Source organism: Scyliorhinus torazame, chromosome 27, assembly GCF_047496885.1.
Source record: "Scyliorhinus torazame isolate Kashiwa2021f chromosome 27, sScyTor2.1, whole genome shotgun sequence".
NCBI lineage: Eukaryota > Metazoa > Chordata > Chondrichthyes > Carcharhiniformes > Scyliorhinidae > Scyliorhinus > Scyliorhinus torazame.
Window position 1 is genome coordinate 17,058,975 of NC_092733.1, and position 20,209 is coordinate 17,079,183.

At 49.9% G+C, this 20,209-nt stretch overlaps 1 protein-coding gene across 5 annotated transcripts in view; it reads left to right on the forward strand.

Annotated features, from left to right (window-relative positions):
- nfixb (nuclear factor I/Xb) overlaps positions 1-20,209 on the forward strand; it is a 602,733-nt gene that overhangs the window by 284,013 nt on the left and 298,511 nt on the right. For all 5 annotated transcript variants that reach the window (XM_072491035.1, XM_072491032.1, XM_072491034.1 and 2 more), the window contains one exon: positions 19,736-19,810. In XM_072491035.1, the coding sequence (XP_072347136.1) occupies positions 19,736-19,810 (75 nt within the window). The remainder of the gene's footprint in view (positions 1-19,735; positions 19,811-20,209) is intronic.

Genomic DNA, 20,209 nt, shown 5'->3' on the forward strand with positions numbered 1-20,209 from the left:
CCGTAGCGAAAGAAAAACATTCCTCAATGCATTTGCCTCCCTGGGTTATTTTGTCAATCCTCTCAAATCTGCGCCAAAAGAAGTGGTTTCTCCCCATAAAAAAACTCCTGATAATTTATAGCATCTCCACCAAGTCCCCCGCCCCCCCACCCTGAGTCCTTCTCTTCTCAAAAGCGTCGAATTCTAGCTTCTCTAGTCTCCAAAGACACCGCAGGGTCAGCTTGAAGAATTGTAAACCGGGTGCAGAGGGAAGAGGGTTAAACAATGCTGAACGGCGATGCCTTCGTCGTTAGCGCGTGAAGAGTAAAACATTTTTTTTGGAAGGGTTTGTGACTGAAGTATTGTCCCACTTAGCCGGGGTCAACAAAGGCCTGTACAAAGGGACTCGAGACTGCCAACCAATTCTTATCTGTTTTATCTAAATGAGCTTTTAAATGGAGGTTGCCCAGAACAACAGCCAAGCACTTTAGTGTAATGTGCAATCTTCGGCCTCAAGAACGCAAATTAAAACGACCTGATGGCCGTTTGCCCTCTTGTGGTGCTTTGATGTGTAGCGCGGGGTAATTGCAGGTTTCGGAGAGGCAGTGAGTGTGACCTGACTGAGGGATTGACACACCGCTCGTTATCAGTGACAACTCGCAAACAACAGCGATTTGCACTTCTATAGCGCCTGCAATGTTCTAAAGCACCCTCAGGTGCTTCAGGGGGCTGTAATCGAATAGGTTGCTAGCATTGAGCCACCGAGGGAGGTATTGGAAGAAGCCAGCAAAGGATTGGCCGGGGGGTGATCGGTGTTAAGGAATGCCTCAATGGAGGTAAGAGCAATGGAGAGGTTTAAAGAGGGAATTACAAAGACACATGGTTGCTTAATCCAATCTTCAGAAGGTAGATTTAGCGCTGACGAACACTCAAGGTGTTTATTATCCTGTGGGCTGCCAGCCAGTAAGTCAATTTCTGGCCTCGCCATCCAGTGCCCGGTGCATTTTAATTATTACCCGTGATTTCTTTTTTCATTGTTTCACAAAACTATTGTTTTCCATTTCACCTCTCATTTTCATTTGGCTTTCTTGCACTCTCGCTCTCTCTCTCTGCTCCGCCTTCCCTTCTGTACTGCGTCCCCTTCTGAAATGAAATGAAAATCGTATATTGTCACAAGTAGGCTTCAAATGAAGTTGCCGTGAAAAGCCCCTAGTCGCCACATTCCGCCGCCTGTTCGGGGAGGCTGGTACGGGAATTGAAGCGTGCTGCTGGCCTGCCTGGGTCTGCTTTCAAAGCCAGCGATTTAGCCCTGTGCTAAACCAGCCCGGGTGAGGGCCATCTCCACAGGGCGACAGTCAGCACTCGGTTAACGCGGCAGTTCTTCTGGGCGCCTAAGTCCAGGCTTCCTGCGCCGGTCAACTATGTGACCGTTGTCTCGGGTTTGCCGGCCCTCCAGGATTGGTCGGGAAGTCTCCAGGAACCAAAGGCCAATCGCCTGGCCTGCGCTACGAGTGATGGGGGCGGGAGAAAAATAATCAGAGGGGCATTCCCCCCAAAACTTTGTGTCCTCAAAAAAAAAAATGTTCCTGGCAATACATTTGTTTAGTCGGCATGAGAATAGCGGGTGTGGGGATGGGACGACACAGTTATTTGTCCCCTTTCCGTTTGGCTACTCAGCTTCCGATTGGCTCAGGAAGGGGGGACGTTGGGAGGATAGACATGCCATAGAGTAGTTACGGCACAGAAGGTGGCCATCCAGCCCATGCCTGTGCTCTGCTCAACAATCCACTCAGTCACACCTCCCCCCCACTCTATCTATCCCTACGACCCGGCAATATTTCCCTCAAGTGCCTATCCAATTTGATCACCTCGTGTCCACCAACCTCACAGTGCGTGGATCCCGGGTCATTACCATTCGTTGCTGGAAACGTCTGTCTGTACATTTTCCTCCCCCCCCAGTGTATCTTCTGTCCCAATTCTTCAATCTGTGCCCCCTCAGGCCTTTAGCCATCAACTAATGGGATCAGCTTCTCTCCATCTGCCTTGGCCGCACCTGTCATATCCTTATGCCCCTCTGTCAAACGTCCCCTCCGTCACCCTTGCTCCGATCTCACCTTCTCCAACCGAACCTTGGAGCCCGAATCTGTCGTCCCTGTGAGCTGGCCCCGGTAAATCTCCTCCGCACCTTCGCACTCTTCCTAAAGTGGTGGAGGCCCCCCCGAGGGCGGAATCGAACCCGGGTCCCCGGCGCTGTGAGGCAGCAGTGCTAACCACCGAGCCACCGTGCCGCCCTCGATGGGCCGAATGGCCTCCGTCCGTGCCGTAACGACTCCAGGACATTTGCGTAGCACTCAATCGTAGACTTCAATGACACAAATGAAAGGGCCACTTCCCCATTGGCGGGCGTCAGCGTGTTGCACAGGGGTACCCTGACCACTCTGGGCTTACCCCGAAGGACCCCATCGTGTTACTTGAAGAAGAGCAAGGGGGGGTCCTCCCCAGTTTCCTAACAAATATTTATCCATCAGCCGGCACCCAGTACAGGCCAGCCAGCCCTTTGGTCTGTTGGTGTTTGTGGGAGCTTGCTGTGCGTAAATTGGGCTGCCTACATCTGGGACGTCACAACGACCGCCGCACGTGAGGAAGTAGACATTGGCTGTGAAGCGCTTTTGGAATGTTACAGGGTTGTGAAAGGCGCTCGGTAAATGCAAGTCTTTTTTTTTTGTATCTTTAATGGTATCAGTCAGCTGAACGTACTTGCGGCCACCAGAATGACGCCCCCTTCTTCTCGGGACTGAGCTATAAGAAAAGGCCGAGAGAAAAGTGGGACTCTTTAGCTTCAAAACATAGTGGCTAGAAATTGGTACCTCAAATAAGAAGCGGAGGACAAAAGAATGGACAGGAACAATACGGCAACAACAGGAAGCCGGCCTGTAAAGCCAACAGCCACTTTTGTGACGGATGCTATGAGACTCGGCTTCGCAGTGGCTGAACTAAAGGAGATTGTTTCCCTCTTAAGGAGACAGTGTCGATAACCCCTCCCCCCTCCCCCACCCATCTTCCTGCACACGGCCCATAGCCCCGCATCTTACAGCACTTAAGGTGCAGGACCAGGTACGTTTTAAAAGAGTTTAGGGTCTCTGTCTCCACCACCAACTCGGGCAGCGAATTCCAGACACCCACCACCCCCATGTCCCCTCTGAGCCTTCTGCCACTTGGCTTGAATTTATGACCCCTGCCGTTTGAACTCTGCCAAGGGGAAACGGGTTCCTCCTGTCTGCTCCATCTCTGCACCTCCTTCATTCTATTTTCCCAAGATTGGCTTGAGAGTCTCCGGGGAGGTAAGCAGGATACTGCAGTGAGAAAATGCAGCATTAAGATGATAGGGAGCAATAGCAGCAGCAAACATGGAAAAACAAAGTGGGCGAGGCATCACCCAGTTGAATAGGGAAGAGTCTATTTGCCTTCCGATTGGCCGTGGAACGGCAGGGTGTTGCAACAATGGGCTTGGGCTTGCCAGGTGATCAATGGCAGCAGTGTGGGAGTGGGGCAGTTTAACGGACAACGGTCAGGACCAAATTCACCTCGAGCTGGCAACCCACAATGTTGCCATTTTGATGGTCTACTAGAGCCTCAGAAATTTGGTCCTCTTTTGCGACTTACTTAGTTCCTCGTCGCAGTGGGCAACAAGACTCTGCCAGCGGCCCATCGCAGCCTCTTTCGCCCCAGCCCAGGCGCTGTCCTGATCCTGACGGTCATCTTTAAATGTTCTCCTGATGGTCCTCCTTAAATGCGCTTCACCAGATCCTCCTTGGCCAGCCCTGATTTCTTTTTCTGCTGCCACTATGGCGAGACGAGGGGTTTGTCCTGTCATTATCAACGGGAGACGTTCAAGTTACCTGACCCCTTTGCTGTTCTCTTCCATGTCTCGCTGGCATAGATTGGGATTGGTATTACCATGGCCATGTAGAGTCCCAGCTTCATGGACGCCGATGATGGAGTTGGATTTGCAGACTGTGTGCTGCCGCTGGAAGACCCAAGGCTGCGTTGCCGATTCGCGTGCTGACGCCGATCTCCACATCACCCTCCCTGGAGATGCCCGACATCCCCGGTGCCCCCTTACCCGCTGGGAGGCCCTTGTTGCTGTCTGGCCGTTGTTGCCTTGTTCCTTTGGCGCAGGGACCAACTTTGGCATCGCTACTCTCAAGGCTGGCGGTCACGTCTGGGAGCGCGCGTGATTCTGCGGCCGGCAAGGCGATGCCGCGGGTGGAATCCAGGTTCGTCAACCGGTGGTGTTGCCGAGGTCTGCCCAGATCTTCGCCTTCCTCATGATGCCGTCAATGACCAAGAGGAACAGGAATGAGGAGAGGATGCAGCCTTTGCATAATTGTGTAGCGATGTTGAAGGAGTCCGTGGCGCCCAGGCTGGTTGTGACGCAGCAGCTGAGTCACAGTATAAGGCTCTGAAGATGTCACTGTACTGCTCCGGGATGCCAGACTGTCTTGCGACGTACCAGTGTGACTGCTGATGGGTGATATCAAAAGCCTTCTCGAAATCCGATGACGTTCTTAACGTGTCGCTCCTGATGCTTTAGTCTCTGCCGATGGCGTTCCTGAGTGAAAGATCTGCTCGCACCTCGATCCGCCACCCTGGAAACTGATCTTCACCAAGTATACACCTGGCTCTACTTTCAATCTATTGAGGGGCACTGTACTGACGGCCTTGCCAGGTAATGACAGCAGTGTTACATCCCTTGGTTGTCGCAGTCGTGGAATCATCGAATCTTTACAGTGCAGAAGGAGGCCATTCGGCCCATTGAGTCTGCACCGATCCTCCGAAAGAGCACCCTACCGAGGCCCACGCCCCCGCCCTACCCCCCTAACCCTACCCTTTGGACACTGAGGGGCAATTTAGCGTGGCCAATCCACCTAACCTGCACATCTTTGGACTGTGGGAGAAAACCGGAACGCCCGGAGGAAATCCACGCCGACGCGGGGAGGAGCGTGAGAAAGTCGCTGGGCTTTCCTTTCTCTGGTAGCTTGACAATTACTCCTCGCCTCCAGTCATCTGGGATGTCCCTCTGGTGACCAGGTCTTGTTGCACAGACCCGTGAGCATTCTTTTGACGGTATCCTTGCCAAGTTACAAGATCTCGTCGGACCCCGCTGCCTTGTTATTCTTCAGGCCCATAAGGACATCCACAAAAAAGATATGGCGGTATTCCGGATGGTGACACCCTGGATGAGATCGACTGTATAATGCATCAGCAGCAGATGGAGGATATTCCGACATGCCAAGGTGCTGTTGTAGGATCAGGCCATGTGCCACCTTGTGTCAGGCAAGATCATACATGGAATATAGAACATAAAGTGCAGAAGGAGGCCATTCGGCCCATCGAGTCTGCACCGCCCCACTTAAGCGCTCACTTCCACCCTATCCCCGTAACCCAATAACCCCTCCTAAACTTTTTTTTTGGTCACTAAGGGCAATTTATCATGGTCAATCCACCTAACCTGTACGTCTTTGGACTGTGGGAGAAAACCGGAACGCCCGGAGGAAATCCACGCCGACGCGGGGAGGAGCGTGAGAAAGTCGCTGGGCTTTCCTTTCTCTGGTAGCTTGACAATTACTCCTCGCCTCCAGTCATCTGGGATGTCCCTCTGGTGACCAGGTCTTGTTGCACAGACCCGTGAGCATTCTTTTGACGGTATCCTTGCCAAGTTACAAGATCTCGTCGGACCCCGCTGCCTTGTTATTCTTCAGGCCCATAAGGACATCCACAAAAAAGATATGGCGGTATTCCGGATGGTGACACCCTGGATGAGATCGACTGTATAATGCATCAGCAGCAGATGGAGGATATTCCGACATGCCAAGGTGCTGTTGTAGGATCAGGCCATGTGCCACCTTGTGTCAGGCAAGATCATACATGGAATATAGAACATAAAGTGCAGAAGGAGGCCATTCGGCCCATCGAGTCTGCACCGCCCCACTTAAGCGCTCACTTCCACCCTATCCCCGTAACCCAATAACCCCTCCTAAACTTTTTTTTTGGTCACTAAGGGCAATTTATCATGGTCAATCCACCTAACCTGTACGTCTTTGGACTGTGGGAGGAAACCGGAGCACCCGGAGGAAACCCACGCACACGCGGGGGAGAACGTGCAGACTCCGCACAGACAGTGACCCAGCAGGGAATCGAACCTGGGACCCTGGCGCTGTGAAGCCACAGTGCTAGCCACTTGTGCTGCCGTGCACCTGAAGCTGAGAGGAGGGCAGCATCCACATACTCACAAAGGCCATTTGCAACGGAGAATCTAAAGGACCAAGGGCCTGTCGAACAGTGTCCGGCCAGACCCTTCAACAGATTTGAAGCACCTCTGACGTCGAGCAATGTCGAGACATCTTCAAAAGAAGGATTGAGGAGAATGGAGATGGAGGAGGACATTGGATGGAGGAGAGGAACCAACGATGAACGATGGATTGCTCACCCAACGTTGAAGTTCATTGATGGCAGAAAGCTGGCGAAGATCAAGAGGGACCAGGGAAAGAATATTGAGCAAAGACCAGAAGGCGATGAGGAGTACAGAAGACTGGATAAAGCTGTGAAGGGGAGCTGAAGAGGAGACAAAGAAGGATGGATGGAGTGAAGAGACAGAGAGTCACAAATTGTGAGAACCCCCAAGACACTACGCAGGATCATCCAAGAGTTTTTATCAATTATTTCATGGGTGGCGTCACTGGCCAGACAAGCATTTATTGCCCTTGAGAAGATGGTGGTGAGATATCTCCGTGAACTGTTAAAGTCCATGTGGTGCAGCTCTTCCCACAGTGCTGTTGAGGGTGCTAGAAGCAACACCCTGGTACCAGTCGAGGGCAAAGAGGTGGGTGGGAGTGGAGAGAGCAGGAGGCAGGGTGGACGGAACACTTCCGGGAGACCCTGAACGAGCCCAGCCCCCGCTGCAGGTTTGGGTCCGAGGTTGGCGCCCGCACCCCCGCGGCGGTGGAACGTGAAACCGGGAGAAACTCCCCGACCAGAGGCCCAAAGAGCCCATCGAGAGCCTCTCTCGTTGGCGACCTTGATCTCCCCGGGGCAGTGCGGGATCCAGGGACAACCCAAACGACTTCATTATCCCATCCATCAGCACTCTGACCCTGAAACAATGCAGAATGAATGGGGGACAGGTTCGGTCAAGGGCACTCTGCCCTCACGACTTAAAATAAAGTATAATCAATGGAAAGATATTTTTAATAGAAAAATAAAAGAGTAAATGAATAAGGCGGGATGAAAGTAAGTAATTATTTACGTTGCATTCAATAGGTTTTTTTTGAAAAAAATAAGTACCACTTTATAAAAGGATTGAAAGAAGAATAACAGTATAAAGTCTGGTGTTCACAGTGTGTGTCCAAACTTGGGAATATTAATCTCTTCATTGTTCTTATATCTGATAAGCTCGAGCCTGTGTAAAATCAATGCCACTATAGTTTTGAAGCAACCCCGCTCTATTCTGTTCTTGTAGATTTATAACTCAGCCATTGCAAAGCAGTTTTCTTTTGTACCAAAGTACCACCACTCCTACAGATGAAAAATCCAGAATGGTAGATCTGGATCTGTGCAAAGCATTGGTTCGAATATCATTGTCCATTGTGGGCGGCATAGTGGTTAGCACTGCTGCCTCACAGGGCCAGGGACCCGGGTTCAATTCCGGCCTCGGCTGACTGTCTGACTGTCCAGGTGGTGGGGTTCCTATGTATCTGCTGCCTTTCTCCTTCCAGATGGTAGTGAAATGAAATGAAAATCGCTTATTGTCACAAGTAGGCTTCAATGAAGTTACTGTGAAAAGCCCCTAGTCGCCACATTCCAGCGCCTTTTCAGGGAGGCTGGTACGGGAATTGAACCGTGCTGCTAGTCTGCCTTGGTCTGCTTTAAAAGTCAGCTATTGAGCCCAGTGTGCTAAACCGGCCCCTAGTGATCGTGGGTTTGGAGAGTGTTGTCGAAGGATCCTTGGTGAGTCGCCGCAGTGCATCTTGTAGGTGGTACACACGGCTGCCACTGTGCGTCGGTGGTGGAGGGTTTGAATGTTTGTGGAAGGGATGCCAGGCAAGCGGGGCTGCTTTGTCCTGGATGGTGTCGAGCTTCTCGAGTGTTGTTGGAGCTGCGCTCATCCAGGCAAGTGGGGAGTATTCCATCACACTCCTGACTCGAGCCGGGTAGATGGTGGACAGGCTTTGGAGAGTCAGGAGGTGAGTTAATCACCGCATTACACCCAGCTCCTGTAGCCACAGTATTTTCATGATGAATGCAGTTCAGCTTCTGGCCAATGGTAACCCCCAGGATGTTGGGATCGTCACCAATGGGAACAGTTCATCCCGATCTATTCTGTCCCGACCACTCATAATTTTGAATACCTCTATTAAATCTCATTGGACAGGCTGGGTTTGTATACGCTCGAGTTCTAAAGAGTGAGCGGCAACTTGATTGAAACCTTTAAGATCCTGAGGGGTATTGACAGGGTGGGTGTGGGGAGGATCGTTCCTCTTGTGGGAGAATCTAGAACTCGGGTTCACGTTTTAAAAATAAGGGATAGCTCATTTAACATGGAGATGAGGAGAAATCTATTGTCTCTCAGAGGGGGGTGAGTCTCTGGAACTCTTCCTCAAAAGGCAGCGGGAGCAGAGTCATCGAATATTTTTAAGGCTGAGATGGATAGATTCTTGATTGACGAGGGGGGTGAAAGGTTAACGGGGGTCGGCAGGAATGGGGGTTGAGGTTACAATCAGATTAGCCACGGCCTTATCGAATGGCCCGAGGGGCCGAGTGGCCTTCTCCTGTTCCTAATTCGCATGTTTACATGTAATTATAGCTGCAGCACAGGAGGCCATTCATCCATCGTTCCTGTGCTAAGCACCCTGTGTATCGTCTTGTTCTCCCCCCACCCCCCCCACCCCCACCCCAGCCCATGGGAAGTGGTTTTCTCTGTCGACTCTGTCCAGACCCCTCCTGATTTTGAACACTTCTTCACCCAAAGGGTTGTGAATCTATGGAATTATTTGCCCAGTGAAGCAGTTGAGGCTCCTTCATTAAATGTTTTTAAGATAAAGATAGATAATTTTTTTGAGGAGTAAAGGGATTAAGGGTTATGGTGTTCGGGCCGGAAAGTGGAGCTGAGTCCACAAAAGATCAGCCATGATCACATTGAATGGTGGAGCAGGCTCGAGGGGCCAGATGGCCTACTCCTGCTCCTAGTTCTTATAAATCGCCTGGCAACCTTCGCTAAGGAGGGTAACCCATCCCTATGGTGTCCTTTGTGTTGCTAAATTCAGGATGGTTGGCGTAATGTTCACAAAGACCACAAAATAGCTTTAACTTGAACAAAGCTATAAATGTATTAACACTACCAATTTGAATTCGACACGTACTCCTAAATAATGCGCAGTTGATAATTAACATATAATCTACACTCACCTACAACTAATCTTTACACTATTATAAACTATGATCTGCTCTCAGTAACACTATCTTTCCTTCAGTCTGTACTCTAGCTATCTCCTTCACTTCTCTCCCCACAAGGCTTGGCATCAATGTCTTATATACTTGAAACTCTAGCTCCCTCTAGTGGCTGATCTAGACATTTCATTAACCCTTGCAGTTCTTACATTTATGATAATACCGCACCCCCTTCTCCAATTTACCCACGTGAGCTATGTCGCCCTCGCCCCTGAAAACTATTCTCGCGAATCTTTTGTGCACCTTCTCTAAACTTGGCCAGGACGAAGAAGGTTTGAGACGCGACCCGGCAGAAGAGTTCAAAACTATGCGGAGATTTGAGGAGCCCAACCGAGGTAAATTGCTTCCACTGTTTGGCGAGGGGGCATGGATTTAATCCACCTAACCTGCACATCTTTGGACTGTGAGAGGAAACCGGAGCACCCGGAGGAAACCCACGCAGACACGGGGAGAAAGTGCAAACACCTCACGCAGATAGTCACCCCCAGAATTGAACTCAGGTCTCTGGCGCTGTGAGGTCTGGGAGGGCTGTAGGGCTGGAGAAGGCTAGTCAGTTAGGTAGAGGAATTCAGGTCCAAAAAACCCAGCTTTGTCCTTAATTTTCACACTCGCTGGATGGTCCTGTTTGAATTTTGTGAGCTTTTGAAAAAAGGTTTGGTTGCTATGTCAGTGGATAAACCCTAAATGAGAGCTTGGGATATACTTAGCTTCCTGACTCCCTGCATCCGCCCAGCTCAGTGGGAGACGTGCGATTGGAAAATTCAGGCCCATGTCTTAGAGCGAAGCAAGGGGACAGAGTGGCAGAATCAAAGGTGAGGCCCCTTTAAATCCGTCTGCGTGTTGAGTATAGAAATATGTAAGATCTGCTAAGATTGTACTGTTGATTCAAACCTAGTCCATGTGCACCCCCCCCTCCTCCCCCCACCCCTCCCCAATAAAGCCATCTGCTGCATTCCTAACCTCCATGGAAACCTATGGGGATCCACAGGGAAACTGAGCTGAGCTCTGTAACCTTGTAGTGTCTGTTCAGCACAGTATACTTGGAAGTAATCCATGGAGGCGAATGTGTATCTCTCTCTATAAATAGTCAGCACGTTGTGGACACAGTAAAACATCGACAGGATAACGCTGTGCGCAGCGATGATGCTGATACTACCGGTAGAGCTTGGTTCCTGTCCGATCAACATGCCACCTCGTTGGCACGGGGAGCTGTTATCGGACCACAGCCACACACTGCGCCCTGGCAGATTTCGAAACGGAGGGGTACATAGGGCTGTCAGCATTCATCTCTGTTTTAACAATTGTGAAGTAAAAATACATTGTTGGAGAACTGTGATTACGGCATCTGCTGATAGGCAGTGTAAACACGCGGTCGTCCCACACGCCTGCACACACCTACGTGCACCTGTGCACACCTACACTCCTCCACACATACAACCCCATACACTGACATGCCCACACACACCTGTACCCACAGCAACATGCCTACATGCACATACACAAACTTATGCTCACACACTTACACACATATATCTACACTCACATGCCTACTCTCCTCCACACCCATGTAGACTGGTACACATACACTAGCCAAACCTGCACAAACATACCCTTGCACACTCCTACACAGACGCACACTTCCACACATAACTGTGCTCAGAATACACACAAATACCCCTATTCTTGCACACACAGGTTACATGCACGCAGCTATACTGCCACAAACATACACATCTGTGTGTACACTCACTGAACCCATTCATACAGAAACATGCACACACACACACATGTGCACCCACATACACACACATGCACACACACATGCATACGCATACTACACAATAGACATCAAACACAGCTCACATACTCACACCCGTAAACCCACTGCCCACACATATCTTCGGCGTGCACACACGTGCAGACTCAAAACACTGCTGCCGTACTTGCACATGATCACGCTCACACTCTAACACACCCTGTGACTCATGCCCACAATGGCATAACCAGCATTGGTGTTCTTGTAGTGGTTCGCAGCTTCTGTAACTAGGTGCAATGCAGATTTCAGCACAAGGTAGGTGTTGTCGATGAGATGCTGATATGAATGGGGAGGATGTGTAGACACTCCTGATTCATGCAGAGGGTCGTTGGGGTGTGGAACACTTCAGCAGAACCGGGTGGATGCGAAATTCATTATAGCTTTTCAAAGGGATGGGGTGAAATGCTCATAGCAGAAGAATTATCAAGAAAGAGAGAATGGAATTGACTTTCGGAGAACCGGCACATACCTGATGGCTAAGCGGTGTCCTGCACTGGAAACGTGCGTGAGGCAGGGCTTGCTGTTACCTGAGAGGAAGGTGACAGAATTGCAACCTCTCTGACCAGTTCCACACTCATTGTCCTCCTTTCCTGGCCAAAAAATCTCACTGCTGACATGCAGCACACACACACACACACTTACACACACTTATACACACTTACACACACTTACACACATACATGCACACACACACACTTACACACACACACTTATACCCAAACGCACACTTACACACACACACTTATACTCACTTACACACATACACACACACTTACACACACACACTTATACACAAACACGCACTTACACACACAAACCTATACACACTTACACACACACTTACATACACACACACTTACACACACACACTTATACCCAAACGCACACTTACACACACACACTTATACTCACTTACACACATACACACACACTTACACACATACACACACACTTACACACACACACGCACTTACACACACACACGCACTTACACACACAAACCTATACACACTTATGCACACACACATTTATACACACTTACACAACCGCCCACATACACACACTTATACACACACACACTTACACACATATGTACACACACTTATACACACTTACACACACACACATTTATACACACATATACACACTTACACACACACATACACACACACAGATAAAAACACACACACACATACACACATACCCACACACACATACACACACACAGATAAAAACACACACATACACACACACACATACCCACACACACACTTACACACACACGCTTAAACACACACATACTTACACACAGACACACACACTTAAACACACACAATTACGCACACACTCTTACACACACACACTTAAACACACACACTTACACACAGATACACACACTTAAACACACACGTACACACACTTACACACACACATTTATACACACACATGCTTACACACATATACACACACACACACAAAGACACACACAGACACACACGCACTTACACACATACAGACACACACACAGACAGACACACACTTACACACACATACACACACACACTTACACACACACTCACACACACACTCACACATACACTCACTTACACACACACACTTACACACATTACACACACACACACACTTTCGCACATACACAATTACACACACTTACACACACACACTTACACACACAATTACACACACTTCCACACATTTACACTCACACACACTTACATACACTTACTTACACACACTTACACACACACACTTACACACACACACATGTCTTCGGCCATTTGCCAGCTGCACACCAACATACTCTTGCAGAGGAGTACTGGTTGGCGGCCGGATCGTTCTAGGGGGCAGTTGCCACCTGCTTCTTCTGATGGGCTGCTCGACCGCGGCTGATCACCAACTCACATTGAAATGCTCAGGAAAAAAAACCAGGAAGTGTCGGGAAAACTCGTCAGGTCTGGCAGCATCTGTCGAGAGAGAGAGAGAGACTAAACAGGGTTAACGTTTTGCTTCTTACTCTGAAAAAGAGTGGTACAGACCTGAAACGCCAACTCCGTGTTTCTCTCCCTACAGGTGCTTCCCGACCTGACGAGTTTTCCTGGCGTTTTCTGTTTTTATTGCGGATTTCCAGCACCCGTGGTATCTTGCTTTGATTGAAATGCACAGAGTTGAATACGGATCGCACATCCGGCGGGATTCTCCCGTCCCTCAGCCGCGTGCCACCTGGACGCGTGGCGTTCCCAGGAGACGGGATTCTATCTTCCCGCCGACTGTCAATAGATTTCCCATTATAACCGACTCCCCCCCCTTCACTCCGCTACAAAACTGCTGGCGGGAAAATTGACCCGGATTCCGGCCATCGCCTCATGTTCGAACTCTCTTCCAACGCCTGAAGGTTGGGAAACTCCTTAACTTCCCCAGTCGGCCTTTCCTCCGTCAGTAATGCCCCTTGCCCAATACATTTCCCCCCCCACGAGCCTCCGAGTTTAATCCAGTTTCCCACGCCCTTTAATGTTGTTTTCTGTCAAGCAACTGTCTAAGCTGCTTGGGAAATAATTCAGGGATTCGGCCTCCCACGACAAAGACTGCCAGGGAATTCCACATTTTGATCACCTTCCGCATGAAACAGTTTTGCTCAGCTCCTCCTCCGGCCCAGAAACTCCGGGGTCCGTGCCCCCTACGCCAGGACCCGTTGGCTACCGAGGGAGTGTTCATGATGGGGTCCAACAATGGACAATCATCCTGGGAATCCTTCCAACACTTACCCAATGTTAATGAAGGAAACAAAATGTGCGCGAAGATACGCAAAAGGAATGCTCCGCCTGTGAGGCGGGGGGGGGGGGGGGGGGGGGGGGGAATTATTTAAAATCTATTCCCTTTCAATACAGAGGATTGCCAACTCTGGCTGGATATATTCCTTGTAATAATAATAATCTTTATCGTCACAAGTAGGCTTACATTAACACTGCAACGAAGTTACTGTGAAAAGCCCCTAGTCGCCACACTCCGGCGCCTGTTCGGGTACACCGAGGGAGAATTCAGAATGTCCAATTCACCTGACGAGCACGTCTTTCGAGACTTGTGGGAGGAAACCGGAGCGCCCAGAGGAAACACACGCAGACACGGGGAGAACGTGCAGACTCCGCACAGACAGTATCATTGCTCAACTTATTATAACCTTTCGTAGTCTGAAGCCGTCTCTGGTATCGTTCTTGAATTGTTGTTTAGCTCCTGTGAATGGAGCTGAGGAAAGGTGCACTGCGTTTTCCTAGCGGATTTTACATCCTTCCCATAATCACTGGTTAGATCTCAGCTGGAGTTGTGTCCGATCCTGAGTCGGAAGGGTCTGGAGAAGAGAACACGTCAACTCTGGTTCCCTCTGCCCGACTGGCTGAGGCTTTCCTGCACTTGGTGTTCGAGAGACAACATTCAAGAGTCAGAGGTTCCTGAGTTCAAGCCCAACCTCGGAGACGGGAGCAGGAAAGTCCACCGAGGGGGTGCTTCACTGCCAGATGTGCTATCTTTCCGATGAGGCCTTAAACCGGGGCCCCATCTGCCCTCCGGGGTGGGCATGCAATGCCAGATCATGCGGCACGTGTTCGAATTGAGAGCAGGGGGAGTTCTCCCCGGTTTATAAGCAGAATGTGCCGTAAATATTCGGGGCGTCAGGCAGCGTGGGTGGAGAGTTCGAGTTGAGGGGCTGGATTTTCAATTTCAGGGGGTGGGGTGGCGGAGGGCGGAGGGTGAGGGGGCGGGAGGGGGGAGCGAACAAAGGGAGGGGCACGCTGCAAATTGTGTTCCTGGAGTTTGTGACGGAAGTCCAACCGTTTTGGAGTGCGATGGAGTTTTCAGAGGGAGGGTTAGGAGAGGGAATGGTAACCCATTCCCTTCCAATTAACGGCTTGGTGAGCTTCTTGAGGAGGTTTCTATCAGGTTAGGGAGGACCAGGGGGTGATTTTTCAAATCGCCGAGCAGTCTGGTTATAGTACACAGCTTTCAGGTCCAATGCAAGACGTACATATTCCAATATGTATTGGAAATATATTCCAACAGGAGTATATTTTTGCCAAAGAACTTCCACTGTGAGGTGAAGCACAGTACAGGTAACTGACTGGTTGGCCAATTCTCTGACCACCTATCTTCTATCTACCGACAGAGCTCGGAGCCACTAACTGGGCACCATGTTCACCTTCAGCTCTACAAGGGGAGGTGGTGGCGTACTGGTATTGTCACTGGACTAACAATCCCGAGACCCAGGGTGATGCTCTCGGTTCGAATCCCTCCAAGGCAGGTGGTGAATTCAATGAAGAAGGGTCCCAGGTTCGATTCCCGGCTTGGGTCACTGTCTGTGCGGAGTCTGCATGTTCTCCTCGTGTCTGCGTGGGTTTCCTCCGGGTGCTCCGGTTTCCTCCTACAGTCCAAAGATGTGCAGGTTAGGTGGATTGGCCATGCCAAATTGCCCTTAGTGTCCAAAATTGCCCTTAGTGTTGGGTGGGGTTACTGGGTTATGGGGATAGGGTGGAGCTGCGGGCTTGGGTAGGGTACTCTTTCAAAGAGCCGGTGCAGACTCGATGGGCCGAATGGCCTCCTTCTGCACTGTAAATTCTATGATTCTATGAATAAAAAGTTTAATAATGACCGTGAAATTATTGTAAAAACCCGTCCCCTTCCGGGAAGGAAATCTGCCGCCCTTACCCGGTCTGGCCTACATGTGACTCCTGACCCACAGCAATGTGGCTGACTCTTAATTGCCCCTCCCAGCCAGCGACGCCCACCCATATCCCTTGAATGAATATAAGAAATAGGGCATTAGCGGATGAAGATTGCATTGTGTGGAGCAACACTGGAGCTGGGACCTGGAAATTATTTGGGAAACAAATTGAAAATCAAGCCCAATGTTTCAGAACACGATGAAAGGGCACAGATCTGAAACATTAACTTTGTCTGTCTCCCTCCACAGGCGATGCTCTCAGTAGCTTCTCTCTGTTCTCACCCGCTGTCTGAAGGAAGGGAGGAAGAGGCAGTGGGAGAGGTTCATCAACATTCAATCCTCAATCAACATCATTTGAAGAAAAACAAATGATCTGGTTGTCACCGCATTTCTGTGTGTGGGAGCTTGTTTTGCACAAGTTGGTTGCCACACCTGTTGCCTACATTCCAACAGTGACTGCCCTTCCAGAAGCATTTCATTGGCGACAATGTTCTCAGGGACAACCCTGAAAGAAGTTATACATGGGCAAGTCTTTCTTTCTAATCCTGACCTCCACGCTTTGCGAAGGATGCTAAGGCATTGGAGAGGGAGTGGAGAAGATTTACTAGAATGGTCCCAGAGAGGAGAAACTTCAGTTGATAGACTAAATGGGGCGTCTTTGTTCCCCCTCTCTCTAAGTGTTCATTCTCCCTCTCTCAGTGTCGCTGCTTCTTTCTCTCTCTCTCTAAGTGTTGCTTCTTCAATCACTCTCTCTCAAGGTGTTACTTCTTCTTTCTCCCTCTCTTTAGTGTTGCATCTTCATTTTCCATCTCTAGGTGTCTTCTTCTCTCTTTCAGTAACTGTTGCTTCTTTATTTTCCCCCTCGCTAAGTGTTGGCTCTTCATTCACCCCCTCGCTAAGTGTTGGCTCTTCACTTTTATCTCTCTTACGATTTACATCTTCATTCTCCTTCTCTCGCTCTGCTCCTTAGAACCTGCCACACTCTTGACCATGCCAGGGTTTCTCAAATGCAGCAAAATTGACCATATTGCCAGCTCCGACCTTCAATTAGATTGGAACAAACTTCTCCCCAGCTCTCAGTAAACTAGTGTCCCATTTCCATTGAGTCTCCATCCATCATTTAAACAGTCTGGATTTAATTTGTGAAGAATAGCAAAATAGGAGCAAGGCTCGATGGGCTGAATGGCCTACTCCTGCTCCCATGTCGTGTTCCACCACTGCCTTCAGGGATCTGAACCTCTCCCACTGCCTCTTCCTCGCTTCCTTCAGACAACCCCTCCTCTTTGGCCAAGTTCACTTGAACGCCTCCTATATTTTCTCTTGGCGCGCTGTCCATCTCCTTCCCTCCAGCCGGAATGACTGCCATCGGCCATGTCCCCATATTGAAGGCACAAGAGTAAAATTCCCATTGGGGTTCCCTCTGATCTCCCTCCATACATTTGGCGGAGGACTGGCTGGCTTGCCAATGAAACAGCCTAAAGAATGGGAGATTGGGAATTCTACGCCGCGTGTCGATACAAGGTGACGTTATTCAAACAGAGACATTCCAAAGCTTTGCTCCTTTTTCTCCACTCACGCCCACCCCAAGTTCCCCCACCTGTCCTAATTCTCTCCGCTCATTCCCGGGCACTAGGGTAGAGATCCTCAGGTAGCCTGCCATGTTGTAAGTGGGAGTCTAAATAGACAGGTTTGCATTTATATAGCACCTGTCACACTCTCTGGATGTCCCAAAGCGCCTTACGGCCAATCAAGTACCCTTGAAGTGCCATCACTGTTGCAATGTAGGAAATGCGGCAGCCAATGCGCGCACAGCAAGATCCCGCAAACAGCACTGTAATTTAGACCAAATGAATGGCCGAATACCATCCAGCCCACTTCCCGGTGGCCTCAGCGCTTCAACCCAGCGCATTTTATTTGTTCATATTTCTAACTGGGCTGGACACGGAGGTTCTCAAAGTGGAAATCACAGCTGCGGCAGAATCTGTGGCGAATTCCTTTGCCATAACATATATGGAAACTCAGTTCACCTGCTTGCCTGCGCTGGGCTGTGATTTTCAAAGGGATGTCTTCCTTCTCTTCATATTGCAGAGTGACGGACAACCCCTTGACAGGAGCAAGTTGGTGGCAAAGTTATTTGACGTGGCAATTAGTCCGATGCAAGGCATGCGTCTTATCAGCGCAACTGATGTCCTTTGTGGCAATTTTCCTTTGCCCTGGGAAGGGGGATTTGAGAATTGCTTCAGTCAGACGTGTGCGAATCAACCCCAGAGGGAGGGTGGAGGGGTGGGGGGGGGGGGGGGGCGCTGTGGAGGGCGGTTGTACAACCTGACTTGATTGGCAGTCCTGCATCTCAAACTGGGAATAAATGCCACACATTTCTGCTGTTCCTTCCGTTATCTGCGTTAACTCAAGTTGCTGCCGTGAGATTAAACTCGACGGGACCAGTGTAAGGTTCTCAAAGGACTGCTGTTACAATGCTGTGAGGGAGTAGTGAGAATTCTGGGCTCTGTTGTTATTCTGACCCTTTCGCTTCTGTGTAATTTAATGCCACATGATAAGTTTGATTACATCGTTTAGCCTTAACCACAGAGTGTTGCCAGGCCAATTCAAGGAGGTTCGGAGTGTACAGTGGTATCACATATCATTTCCAGTTTGCAGCTCGGTGTTGTAAAGGTACACTCTTTGCTCTGTGGCACAGTCATCAGATATGGCTTCAGTTTGGTTCTTCGGAAGCAAGGGCCCGCCCATTAAATGGTGGCATATAATAGGGTATTGGCCCGGGACCAAATTGCAAGAGGAACCTTCACATCGTCGCCCAGTCTGATGCTCACCCGATATCTGCAAATTCGCAAGTTCGAATTGAGGTCATGAGGTAGAGGTTAGGAGCAGGACTCCTGTCTGACTGCATCTGTGCCTGCCCACTACCAAACACTACTGATGCCAAATGTATCCCTAGCTGTGGGTTGGTGAGCCGCGATGACTCAATCCATTATGATCCACGCTTCCTTGGCTTCATGGTTGGTGGCCATGCCATCGGCTGGCAATGAGTCGAGAAAAGACCTTTTCACACAACGAGTGGTTGGGGTCTGGACTGCGCTGTCTGGAACCGTTGGCGGGGGCAGTTCCAAGCAAAGCTTTCAAGAGGGGATTAGGTGATTGCTTGAACAGTGCAGGGAGTACAAGGGGGAAAAGCCAGGGGAATGATACTGAGACATGGCGCTCGTTTGGAGAGCTGGTGCAGACTCGAAGGGCCTCCTTCTGCCCCACGGACAGTTCTGTGATCGGTCCTAAACCCTGGAATTCCACCCCCCCCCCCCCCCCAGCGAAGCTCTCTTCCCTTCCTATCCCACCCCTCCTCCAAAGAGATGTTCCTAACTACTCCCATCAGAATATCTCCTTTGATTTTCTGCCATTTGTTTTCTTATCTCTTCCTCTCGAGTGATGGATATTTCCTCTGATTAAGACGCTGTCTCAATGTGATTCGTTATTGTGACTGAGTGTTTGTTCCTCACTGGGCCGTGTCAATCCCTGGGACACAGCGAGATATCGCACTCCAAACTCCACTGCATGTGCCTGGTGCGACCCTGACAGAGAGAGAGTTTATATTTAGTAAATACTGTTTGCAGGAGGCAACGTCTTTTCAGCGTGGTCCTGTTTGATTCATTTTCCAATGACTTCTCTCTCCTTTTTTTCCCCCCAATTAGGACATTTGAACTTCCAGGACTGTTTTATTACGTCTGGGGTTTTTAGTGTTTCGGAGCTCGTGAGAGTGTCACAGAGTAAGTAGACCCGTTCGCTTTGGAGACTCTTACCCGTGTTTTAAAGCTTCTTTCACTGCCTTGCGTTGAATTACCGCGGGTTTCAGCAAATCGCTAATGTGGGGTGGCGGCGACGTTACTGGTCCGAGGACCCGAGCTCACTTCCTGCGATGGTTTAACTAATAGATCTGGAATTAAAAAGCGTCGTATTGATGAGTGAAGGAGGAAGACTGCGAGAAGAAGGGGCAAGTTGGCACATTGGTCAGCACTGCCCTCACAGCACCAGGGACCCGGGTTCCATTCCGGCCTGGGGGGTCACTGTCTGTGCGGAGTCTGCACGTTCTCCCCGTGCCTGCGTGGGTTTCCTCCGGGTGCTCCGGTTTCCTCCCACAGTCCAAAGATGTGCCGGTTAGGTGGATT